This window comes from Phascolarctos cinereus, unplaced genomic scaffold (assembly GCF_003287225.1).
Source record: "Phascolarctos cinereus isolate Bilbo 61053 unplaced genomic scaffold, phaCin_HiC Scaffold_4;HRSCAF=312, whole genome shotgun sequence".
In the NCBI taxonomy this organism is placed as follows: domain Eukaryota; kingdom Metazoa; phylum Chordata; class Mammalia; order Diprotodontia; family Phascolarctidae; genus Phascolarctos; species Phascolarctos cinereus.
In genome coordinates this window covers 175,120,312-175,132,677 of record NW_027555847.1, presented here as the reverse complement: position 1 = coordinate 175,132,677, position 12,366 = coordinate 175,120,312, and the positions used below count along the sequence as shown (strand labels likewise).

Sequence of the window (12,366 nt, the reverse complement as noted above, 5' to 3'; positions counted from 1 at the left end):
TCTGGGTATTTTTGTTCCCTATTTCTCCTCAATGAATTGCCACCTAACCTCTGGTCACAGAACAATCTTGATCTGCCGGCTACTAAACCCGATGAAGTATAAACCAGATGTTGAAAGTGAAGAGGGATCTACCCTCATATTGAACCTCCCTTGGCAAGGAAGCCAATGTGGGAGACTATTGTTAATGGGATCAGTTTGACTGTTGGGCTGCTAAATTTATCCAGCATTGATAAGGAATATAACTGTGTGTGTGTGTGTGCGCGCGCGCGCGCGCGCGCACACACATGCTCATAAACATATATGTGTAGATATGTATATGTGTATGTACACGCATACATGATACATACACATACATACATACATACATACACACATACACTATTCCAAATAACTTAAAATGATTTAAGAACAAAAATTATTTTTTAAATCATTTTGGATATAAAATCTTCCTAAAATTTGTTAGGCACAGATTCCTTGCTTTCTTAATCATTATATACTTTTTTTAGTTTTTAGTTTTTGGTGAGGCAGTCAAGGTTAAGCGACTTGCCCAGGGTCACACAGGTAGTGTCAAGTATCTGAGGCTAGATTTGAACTCAGGTCCTCCTGACTCTAAGGCTGGAGCTCTATACACTGCACCACTTAGCTGCCTCTCCTTGCTTTCTTAAACAGAATGTACTAAATATAGTTTAACTTTTTCTTAATAACTTCAGGGTCATTGTTATGATGATTAGTTCTTTCTACAGTTATCAAAAGGGGCCTTAGAAATATTTAATTTAATTCACTCTACAACCTGATGGGTGTCATTCACCTTCAGTGGATAGGTATTTACTGCCTCCCAGAGGACATTCCACTTTTTTAAATGTTTAATTAAAAGATCAACATTGAACATCAACCAACTAAACTTGATTAGTGTCTACATTTAAATTAATTTCGATATATAAAACATTATAACGGTTTTTTAGTTGCTCCCTCTAAGGTCTTCATTAGGAATCTGTGTTTTTTGCCCATTCATTCTCAGTGACTTTTCCTCATTTATGGTTGTAGTTAATGTGTACTTCATTCTGGCTCTGCTTTTTTCACTTGGCATTATTTCATATAGATATTTTCCAAATATTTCTATATACTTCACACCTATCAATTTAAACTATATTACAGCATCTTACTGCATGAATGTATCACCATGTAATTAATTCTTCCCCTGTTGGATATTTAGGTTGCTTCCAGTTTTTGTGATTACATATAATATGCTGCTATGAAAATCTATACAGACATCTCTTTTTCAACTGAAAAAAACCCCAAACCTTTCAAGATATATTCCTAACAATGGAATAACTGGGTCAAAGAATATGATTATTTTTGCAATGTTTACTGTGTCCTACCAGATTACAATCCAAAAATATTCTACAAATTTGCCATTCCACCAGCAATGAATGAGGGTACCTGTGTCTTCACAAATTCACCAATGTTGTCCTTATTTTTTATTGTCCTGTTTAATGGGTGTGAGGTGATAACCTTACATTTGTTTTAATTTGCGTTTCTCATCACTGAGGATGAGCATTTTTCAAATGATTATCAATAATTTCTCTTTCCTATTTTGAAAATTATCTGGTTTTATCCTTTGCTCATTTACCTGTTGTGAACTTGTCACTGGTGCCTTGGGTTCCTAGATAGTTTCATGAGAAAATTCTCTCTGGTAAGCCAAAATCTATTTCCCTGTAACTTCTATTTGCAAAATAAGTCTAATCCCTTAATTTTTCATGCTTTTATTGATGCCTTTTAATATAAAAACATCATTTCTGGATATATCTTCCAACAAACACATTGACCCCTTCTTTGTAACACAGAAAAGTAATTAAGTAAATTAATTTTTAAAAATTTAATTTAATCAAAAAATTTTTTTTCAATTAAGTAAAACTAACAAAGGAAAAACTTCTGACAACAATTGCAAAATTCCAAATCCTTTGTCCTTCACCTTTCTATAGAAAGGAACAAAAACTGTCTTTTGTTCTCTGGGACCCAGAATGTTAGAGTTCACCAGCTGTTATTGCTGTTTTTGTTTATATCACTATATAGTAATTTTGTATATGGTTCTCCTGATTCTGCTTTCTTTACTCTGTAGCTATGTATACATGTCTTCTCATGTTACTCTGAATTCCTAATACTCGTCAATTTTTATGGCTCATAATACACCAAAATTTGTTCAGTCATTCCTTAATCAATTGGCACTCATTTTCTTCCCAGTTAGTTTTTTTGCTACCACAAAAAGTGCTGTTAATGAATATTTTATGATATACAGGACTTTTCTTTCTGTCTTTGACCTCTTTGGGGTATATTTCTAGGACTGCTGGATCTAAGACTACAAAATTGTGATTTTCCTTGCTTAATTTCAAATTGTTTTCTAGAACAGTTGAATAGAACTCAAAGCTCTGTTAACCGTGCATTAGTGTACATCTTCCCACAGCTGATCCAACATTGACTATTTCTGGATTTTATCTTCTTTGCCAATTTGACAAGTATCTTTAGATATTTGAAGACATCTTTTCCTCCTTAATTTTCTCCAGTTTTGTTAACTATGTATCATAGGATTGCATTTGAATTATCATTTTGGTTGTTATCTCTCCCTGTGTATTCTCTAATTTTTTTTTCAACTGTGTTACACTGTTACCTCATATGGAACTTGTAGCCAACTAAAATCCCTCAGTCTTTTTTTTTAAAAATATGAATTGCTGGGGCAGCTAGGTGATGCAGTGGATACAGCATCAGCCATAGAGTCAGGAGGACCTGAGTTCAAATCCGGCCTCAGACACATAACACTCACTAGCTGTGTGACCCTGGGTAAATCACTGAACCCCACTGCCTAGCAAAAAACAACAACAACAAATAAGAATTGCCATTAAGCCATGATTTTTCCAACTTTAAACTCGGGAAATTGATTTTTTTTAATCTAAAGATAGAATTTCATATTTATCCCCATAATTTCTTAGTTTGGACCTATTATTTTGAGTTTCACAAACTCATTTTTTAACTCAAAATTGGTCACACTGTAGTCACAGAGCAAGTGGGAAGGGAAGGAGAAGGGAAGAGGAAAAGAAGGTTATAGATATTTATGTGGCAACTATTGTATGTCAAGCACTGTGCTAAGCACTTTGCAAATATCTTATTTGATCCTCACAACCGCAAGAGATAAATGCTGTTATTATCACCATTTTACAGTTGAAGAAACTGAGGCAAAGAGAGGTTCAATGATTTGCCCAGGGTCATACAACTTGTAAGTGTCTGAGGTCAAATTTGAACTCAGGGCTTCCTGACTCCTGGTCCAGCACTCTATCTACTGCCCTAAGTAGGCAAAAATATGAGTATTTCTGACTATTCCACTCCTCTTAAACTGCAAAGCACTATAGAAGGCCAGGTGGGGTTCAAACCTGACAGGCTAAGACTCTTCAGATCTTTAACCCAATGTTTTCACTGCTTAGCTGTGCAGATATATACACATATACAAAGCACATATCTCCTATTGTTCTACAATACAGGCATGCCTTCTGGGACAGCTGAAGAATATTAGTGTACTTCCCTTTATATTTAGTGGTCCCAGACTTCTGTGGTTTTTACAATTCTGTTTATTTTCAGTCTTTTTTCACCACTGTTAGCTATCTCTTCTCCCTGTTGTCTGTCAGTCTGCCCTCACTGCCTCTAACCTACTTTAGTGTCTAGGTGAGGATCTAACACTCTCTCTGACTCTATACCTCTCCCATTTAGTAAAGTTGCATGGATTCTGCATGTTGGAAGCTTGCTTTTTTGTTGTTTTGTTTTTCTTACTTCTGGTTATCTTCTGGAAGCTTAAATTTCCCAGTAGCCAGATCTTTGTAGAAATGAGGAGTTACTATGTAATATTGTACTTTTTTCTCTGCAGATAAAGATTATGCTAATAGCAATAGTTTGTTATGCTTTGAGGTTTTCCAGTGGCAGAGATGGATTTGTACTGGTCATCTACACTCTCCCCAGACCACCCTTGTGACCAAGAGAATATATTTGTGACAGATACTTGTGGATGGGGAACTAGAGCAAAGTTAACAGGCCCATAATGGGAATAAGTTCTTATTTGGATTTGACTTCAATTGAGCCACGTTCTGATCAGCATTAACTATCACTGGACCACAACAGAATTACATATAGAAACTCGTTCAGCTACTTTTTATTTTTAATGTGGTCAACTGAGAAAAACTAAAGCAGAATTATTATGTTGAATTGTTTACATAAATAGCTAAATTATTTCTACAGGTAATACAGGTTTATTTTATTTTTTTGCTTTGGAGATTAAGAAATGAAGATGAAAATATATGCAGATATAACCTCCAACGTCCTTAACACTTATCTCTAGCCAGTGCTTACCTCTGTGTTTTTTTGGCTGTTTTGCAGTTGTTAGCAGAGGAGAAAAACATCTCTTCCAAATATGCCGATGAAAGAGACAGAGCAGAGGCGGAAGCTCGAGAGAAGGAAACAAAAGCCCTATCCTTAGCCCGGGCTCTGGAGGAGGCTCTGGAATCCAAAGAAGAACTTGAAAGAACCAACAAAATGCTCAAAGCCGAAATGGAAGATCTGGTTAGCTCCAAGGATGACGTGGGCAAAAATGTGAGTCTTCCCCAATCCCTCTTCTCATCTGTATCATTCTAGTCTGCCAGCACTGGTTCCTCCACTTATTCACTACAGAAGCCTACAATTGCCAGACCCCACCAGCTACAAATTCAGGGTAGAATCCGAAAAGTGAAGACTGAGCTCAGAGCACAGACCTGTGGCCAAAACGATTTTACATCACCAAAATATTGAGAAGTTGAAGGGATGCCTGAAACTGGAGCAGAGATAGAAAGAATTGCAATCAATGTGGAAGATAAAGATTGGAGACCTAGGGAGGAAAAGAAAACTCTGCTTTTGGGACAACATTGTTATTTCTGGTCAAGAATGTCCTATAAAAGCAATGTTACTCATTAGTAATCTTCATTATGTTACTAATATATAGTTACTATATATATAGCATACTATATGTACATATAGTATGCTATATATACTATATATAATAACTATATATTAGTAACAATGTTTATATATAGTAACTATATATAGTACATAGTAACTATATATTAGTAACATGTTATTATATATAGTAACTATATATAGTATATAGTAACTATATGTTATATATAGTATATAGTAATTATATATATAACTATATATAATATATAGTATGTAGTAACTATATATCATATATAGTATATAGTAACTATATGTAATATATGTAGTATATAGTAACTATATTATATATAGTATATAGTAACTATATATAGTAACTGTATATAATATATATAGTATATAGTAACTATATATTATAGTATATAGTAACTATATATTATATATAGTATATAGTAACTATATATAGTAACATTATAGTTACTAATATATTAATAACTAAAACAGTGATAACAATAACAGCTATAGCATTTATATAGCACTTTAGTCTTTGCAGATTTCATTACATGTGTTATCTCATTTGACCTCACAACTGTGTGAGGTAGGCGCTACTATCATCCTCATTTTATAGATGAGGAATCTGAGGATGAGGGAGGTTAGGTGACTTGTCCAGGATCACACAGCTAATAAAGTATCTAAGACAAGATTCAGACTCAGATCTCCCTGATGTCAAGTGCGACACTTAACACTCAATACATCAGCTAGCAGCCCGATGATACAAATGATGGTAAAAATAATAATGTTTATTCTGTCTGCAAGGTCCATGAACTGGAGAAGTCCAAACGAGCTCTGGAAACCCAGATGGAGGAGATGAAGACACAACTCGAGGAGCTGGAGGATGAGCTACAGGCTACTGAAGATGCCAAGCTGAGGCTGGAAGTCAACATGCAAGCCCTGAAGGGCCAGTTTGAGAGAGATATCCAAGCAAGGGATGAGCAAAATGAAGAGAAGAGAAGGCAGCTGCAGAAGCAGGTACTGTTCCTGGTGGGGAGGGAGAGGAGGAGAGGCTATCCCTTACATAGGATAATAATAGTAATAGCTAACATGTACATAGATACACACATATTTCATTTCACCTGACATGGATGCTGTGGGTACAATTAAGTTACATATACCTATCTTTTGGGGTGAGGTTAACTTGCAAATAGTAGTTAATAGACATGCACAATAATTTATAGTTATCTTCTCCTTAGTTTCATCTTATTTGGTCAGTCTCTTATACACAAATGCAAGGCAGGCAGCAAGCATACAAGATTCCTACACTGAAACTCCCTTACAACAGTCTATGCCTAATCCATCCACTATGTCCTAGAGTAAAATAGGGTTTGTTTAGGATTGTAGTCAGTGTCAGGTAGACTGGACTGCAGGTATTCTGGACTTCAAACCCCAAACATCTCCTATGTCATGTTGCCTCTATCGCTTTCTTATGCTCTTGTTCATATACTAGAATACCTATACTTGACAATAATATAGAAATTAAATAAAACTTCTATTAAAAATAAATAGTAAGAGTGAAATAAAGAAAAAGCATCTAAATTTAAGATATTAAGAATATATTTTTAAAATGAGACATTTAATTAAAAAATTACAAAAATCAAAAATACAAAATTCAACATAAAACAGAATATTCCAAAATGAATTTTTTTTTCTTTTTGGTGAGGCAATGGGGGTTAAGTGACTTGCCCATATTCACATAGCTAGTAAGTGTCAAGGGTCTGAAGCCAAATTTGAACTCAGGTCCTTCTGATTCCAAGGCCGGAGATCTATCTATTTACTGCACCACCTAGCTGTCCCCCAAAATGAATTCTTAATTTTAAAAAAAAAGGGGTGGGAAAAATTCCTGGGTGTCTTCAACAAATAGTACTCACATAATAACAAAAACCTGTGTGGCTAGCCACTGTGTCCCCAGGTGTGTTGTCTCTCCCCATTCCAATCCATCCTCCATTCAGCCACGAAAGTGATTTTCCTAAAGCACGGGTCTGACTATGTCACTTTCCTACTCAAATTCCAGTGGCTCACTATTGCCTCCAAGATCAAATACAAAACGCTCTGTTTGGCACTCAAAGCCCTTCCTAACCAGTCCCTTTCTACCTTTCCATTCTTCTTATATCTTCCTCCCCAAACATGTACTTACTCTTTAGTACAGTGACACTGGTCTCCTGGCTGTTTCACAAACAAGCCCATCTCTTGGGCTCTGAGCATTTTCCCGAGCTATCTTCCATGCCTGAAATGCTTTTTCCCCCTCACCCCCACCTACTATTTTCCCTGGCTTTCTTTAAGTCCCAACTAATATTCCATCTTCTACAAGAAGCCATTCCCAAACCCTCTTAATTCCAGTGTCTTTCCCGCTGTTAATTATTTCCTATTTATCCCATCCATAGCTTGTTTGTATATATTTGTTTGCTTATTGTCTCCCCAGGCAGATTGTGAGCTTTTTGAGGGTAGGGACTGTCTTTTGCTCTTTATATATCCCCAGTGCTTAGCACGATGCCAGGCACATCAGAGGTGCTTTATAAATGTTTACTGACTGACCGAAGAGTCAAAGATTAGTAATGATCCTGTCCACAAATTGATGTTCTAATGGAGAAAACAACACATATATAGTCACATACAAGATACATAGGATATACACAGAGTGCATAGAGTAAGGCTACAAGGTGGCTTTAGAGAAAAGGGCACTAGAGTCACAAGGGGAAAGGCCTAGAAGATGGTGCCTGAACTGAGTTTTGATTCTAAATCCCTGTGGGGAAAGGAAAGGGAGGATTAGAGAAGAAGGATTAGGAAAGCAGAAAAAGATTCAAAAAAGGAAATAGAAAGAAATGCATGTATTAGGGATTGTATTAGGCCTGGAGTCAACTCATACCAGCTCCAGAAAGCTGATTTTTAAAATTTCAGTGTAAGCATACAAATCAAGGCTTGATTTATTGATTGTCTAGAATTAAGAAAATGAAGGAGAAAATGTTAATAATGCAAATTAAACATAAAAGTATGTTTGTACTTTGGGGGAGAAGTGGCTGTGCTGGAGGAGCTGATTGTTAAACATTTACCTGCACACTTCCTATGGCAGAGTAGTACTGAGTGAGGGACCCCACTGCCTACTCTAGGGGTATTTGGGCTTCATTTGGACCCCTACAGCCCCCTTGGCACTAAACACAGACACTCCATCTAAGCAGTTGGGAAATTCTGTTGGTTGAGCTCTCCTATCCCAGAGGCACCTCTTCTTGACTGCTATCTGTGATACCCCACCCCCCCTGCTTCAGGGATGATAGCTAAATCCAGGTGCCTCCTAGAACGTAAACCTGCACCACACCAACCTTTCCTTTCCTTGGTTAGCTCCATGAGTATGAGACAGAACTAGAAGATGAACGAAAACAGCGGACCCTGGCAGCTGCGGCCAAGAAGAAATTAGAAGTGGACATCAAAGATCTGGAACTACAGGCTGACTCAGCCATCAAAGGGCGGGAGGAAGCCATCAAGCAACTCCGTAAACTCCAGGTGGGTAGAATTCCTCCTTGGATTCACTGGGCATGACACAGGTCCCCACTTCAGGTATATCCAGTCTCTGAGTCAGAGAAAAAGACAGGACATGGTCTTTCTAACATTACAGCCTTGTAAGTGAGACAAATGATTATTAATAACCAATGATTTGGGGAGATTCAGAGTTTCCTTTTTCCAAAGTCCTGATTTCAAAAGTTCAGTCTCTTGAAGGACATTACTGATAATGAGATTGGACTAACTTTCTTAACAATCTTGTTCAGACACTACTCAGGTGGGGAAACCATTATGCTCTCTACTTAGTTTTGGGTGGGATAAATTCTTAGAATAGATTGCTCAAGACTGGGGCTAACTTAGAAGTAAATGATATAATCAAAGTTCATTTGAATAGGTTCAACCTTCCATTGTGATATTCATTCTCTCATTAATTGTTAACCAATCAGAGTTGATTGCCATCCTCAAGAATGCCCCTCTTCCAATGGGCATATAAGCCTTGACCCTGCTGCCATGATTGTCTTTGGTCTAAGAAAGAAATGACCATCCTTTTATTAGTAAACATATTGGCATTGTTAATAAAATGATTACCCAGAAATTATGTCTTTCAAACTTTTTTTTATATGAGGACTTCCCCTTTCAACAGCTAACATGTACTAGGTAACTGCTGTTTGCATGACCCCATGTTAAGCAGCAGATGTGAACAGTAGACCAGGTAAATTCCACCCACTCCTTAGGGCTCCTCTTCTAAGATAGGTAAATCTGGACACATAGAATAAAGCCAAAGAAGAGACTCGTGTAGGTGCTGGGGTCTGAGGCTAAAAGCCAAAACATCACGAGGAGCTCTGTAGTTTCATGGGTATCTGTGGTAAGCAGGACAAATCTATGTTTGAACTAAAAGAGAAGCTGAAGAATAGAGCTTTGTTTAAAAAAGGAACAGAGCCGCTCGTGGGGATACAGTTTTCCTTTTGTCCACTCTTGCTGAACCAATCCAGGCTCAGATGAAGGACTTTCAAAGAGAGCTGGAAGATGCCCGGGCCTCTAGAGAAGAGATCTTTGCCACTGCCAAAGAGAATGAGAAGAAAGCCAAGAGCTTAGAAGCAGATCTCATGCAACTTCAAGAGGTAAGACCTCACCTAGAATAAAGTAGATCCTCAAGCTGTGTTGTAGTAACTCCAGGCTTAAAAATCAGAATTCTCAATTCACCCCCCCCCCGCATATTGATCTTTTCCCTGTCAATCTTTCTCCAAGGAAAGTAATAAAATTAAGGAAACCAAAGTTCTTTTCTATTTTCCTGATGTAAATTGCCTTTCTCTTCTGGTAAGAAGTTGAGTGGCTATTTCCAAGTCTGATTTGGTTGGCCTACTTTATCTAAAGACATAGATAGACATGGACGATCCTCAAGTAGGATTCAGCATCCCAGCCGGATGAAGAGCAAGGGAGATCGTGAATGATTTTCCGGGAAAATGACACAAAAGTCTCTTCTTTTGAAAACAGCAGATTTCTCTTTCCCCCTAATTCTCCAGGATCTGGCTGCTGCTGAGAGGGCTCGAAAACAAGCTGACCTAGAGAAAGATGAATTGACTGAGGAGCTGGCCAGCAGTGTGTCTGGGAGGTAAGAGACCAACCTCTACACTCAGTCCCTGGGGAAGTAATACTGCAAAAAATCAAAAAGCACATGGGGCAAAGTAGTTTCACTCCTTCAGTTCTTCCTGGTGTTTAAATAACACAGTTCAATTAGCTAGAATCATTTGGACTGGCAGTAATGAACTCATCTTTACCACGCAAAGTGCATGGAGATTCTCAACAGAGCTTTGTCCTTTGAGATGAGAATCTAAGAGTGGAAGAAACCCTCTAGGGGGAGCTTATTACACATTGTTACTTAACAGGAATTAAATCTAGTATTTCCTATCCAGGACTTTTTGATAGAGGGTGCTCCATGTTTAGGTTTGTTTTTTTTTTAATAATTTATTTTTAGTTTTCAACATTCACTTCCATTTTTCTTTTTTGGTGAGGCAATTGCGGTTCAGTGATTTGCCCAGAGTCACACAGCTAGTGAACATTATGTGTTTGAGGCCAGATTTGAACTCAGGTCCTCCTGACTCCATGGCCAGTACTCTATCCACTGCGCCACCTAGCTGCCCCCTCAACATTCATGTTGAGTTTTACATTTTCTCCCCCTCCCTTCTCCCCAAGACGGCATGCAATCTGATATAGGCTCTACATATACATTCACATTAAACATATTTTCACATTAGTTATGATGTAAAGAAGAATTAGAACTAATGGGAGGAACCACAAGAAAGAAGAAACAAAACAAAACAACAAAAGAAAAGGAGAGCAAATCTAGATGCATTTAGACTCCTAAGTTCTTTCTCTGGATGTGGGGAGCATTTTCCATCATGAGTCTTTTGGAGTTGTCTTAGATCCTTGCATTGGTGAAAAGAACAAAGTCTGTCAAAGTCAGTCATCTCACAATGTGGCTATTACTGTATACAATGTTCTCCTGGTTCTGCTCATTTCACTCTGCATCAGTTCATGTAAGTCTTTTCCAGCCCTGCTCATCATTTCTTATAGCACAATAGTATTCCATTACATTCATATACCACAACTTATTCAATCTTTCCCCAATTGATGGACATCCCCTTAATTTCCAATTCTTTGCCACCACAAAAAGAGCTGCTATAAATATTTTTGTACATGTGAGTCCTTTTCCTGTTTTTATGATCTCTTTGGAATACGACCTAGGAGTGGTATTGCTAGGTCAAAGGGTATGCACAGTTTTATAGCTCTTTGGGCATACTTCCAAATTGCTCTCCAGAATGGCTGGATCAGTTCACAACTCTACCAACAATGCATTTCCATGTTGTTATTGTTTTGGAGAGTAAATGCTGTGGTAGGCATGAGAAGGAGAAATGGGCAAATGAATGACAAGGGAAAGGAAAGAAACAAAAAAACTGCTGGTCCTCATTCAGGTTCAGATGCAAGAAGGGGGGACATTATCCAAATTTCTGGTTGACGTCAGAAACCCATGACCATTCTGTTACTCAGGAATGCCCTGCAAGATGATAAGCGCCGCCTAGAGGCTCGAATTGCCCAACTGGAGGAAGAACTGGAAGAAGAACAGGGCAACATGGAGGCTATGAGTGACCGGTTCAGGAAAGCCACACAACAGGTAAGGGTTTGACAGAGTGCCTGAAGTGAACGAACTGAGGCATGCCTGACATTCTAGTTGCAACGATACACAGTGTAACTCTGAAGCCACATTTGCAATCACCATTAACCATTAATAGGGGCCGCTAGGTGATACAATGGATAGAGCGCTGGGCCTGAAGTTGGTAAGACCCAGGTTCAACCCCTGCCATAGATGCTTACTAGCCTTGTAGCTCTGGACAAGTCACTTAACCTCTGTCTGCCTCAGTTTCTTCACCTGCAAAATGAGGATAGTAACAGCACCTAAGGTGTTGTAAGGCAAAAATATTTGTAAAGCACTTTGTGAAGTAAATGCTATTATTATTGTTTAAATATTAAACAATAATTTAATAATAAATATTAAAGCACTAAAGTAAATGCTATTATCATAACTATCTATTAAACAATAATTTAGTAATAAATATTAAAGCACTGAAGTAAATGCTATTATCATTATTATTTAACTATTAAACAATAATTTAATAATAAATATTAAAGCACTAAAGTAAATGCTATTATCATTATTTAACTATTAAACAATAATTTAGTAATAAATATTAAAGCACTGAAGTAAATGCTATTATCATTATTATTTATCTATTAAACAATAATTTAGTAATATTAAAGCACTGAAGTAAATGCTATTATCATTATTATTTAACT

The 12,366-nt window shown here is 37.3% G+C and overlaps 2 protein-coding genes across 4 annotated transcripts in view; one reads left to right on the top strand and one right to left on the bottom strand.

Annotated features, from left to right (window-relative positions):
• Positions 1-12,366, top strand: part of MYH11 (myosin heavy chain 11) — a 123,287-nt gene that overhangs the window by 102,657 nt on the left and 8,264 nt on the right. For all 3 annotated transcript variants that reach the window (XM_021001832.2, XM_021001830.2, XM_021001833.2), the window contains 6 exons: positions 4,417-4,629; positions 5,782-5,994; positions 8,356-8,517; positions 9,507-9,635; positions 10,038-10,126; positions 11,563-11,686. In XM_021001832.2, coding sequence (XP_020857491.1) covers positions 4,417-4,629; positions 5,782-5,994; positions 8,356-8,517; positions 9,507-9,635; positions 10,038-10,126; positions 11,563-11,686 — 930 coding nt within the window. The remainder of the gene's footprint in view (positions 1-4,416; positions 4,630-5,781; positions 5,995-8,355; positions 8,518-9,506; positions 9,636-10,037; positions 10,127-11,562; positions 11,687-12,366) is intronic.
• NDE1 (nudE neurodevelopment protein 1) overlaps positions 8,495-12,366 on the bottom strand; it is a 34,913-nt gene continuing 31,041 nt past the window's right edge. The window contains exon 8 of the mRNA XM_078152805.1: positions 8,495-8,584. Within this exon, the coding sequence (XP_078008931.1) occupies positions 8,495-8,584 (90 nt within the window). The remainder of the gene's footprint in view (positions 8,585-12,366) is intronic.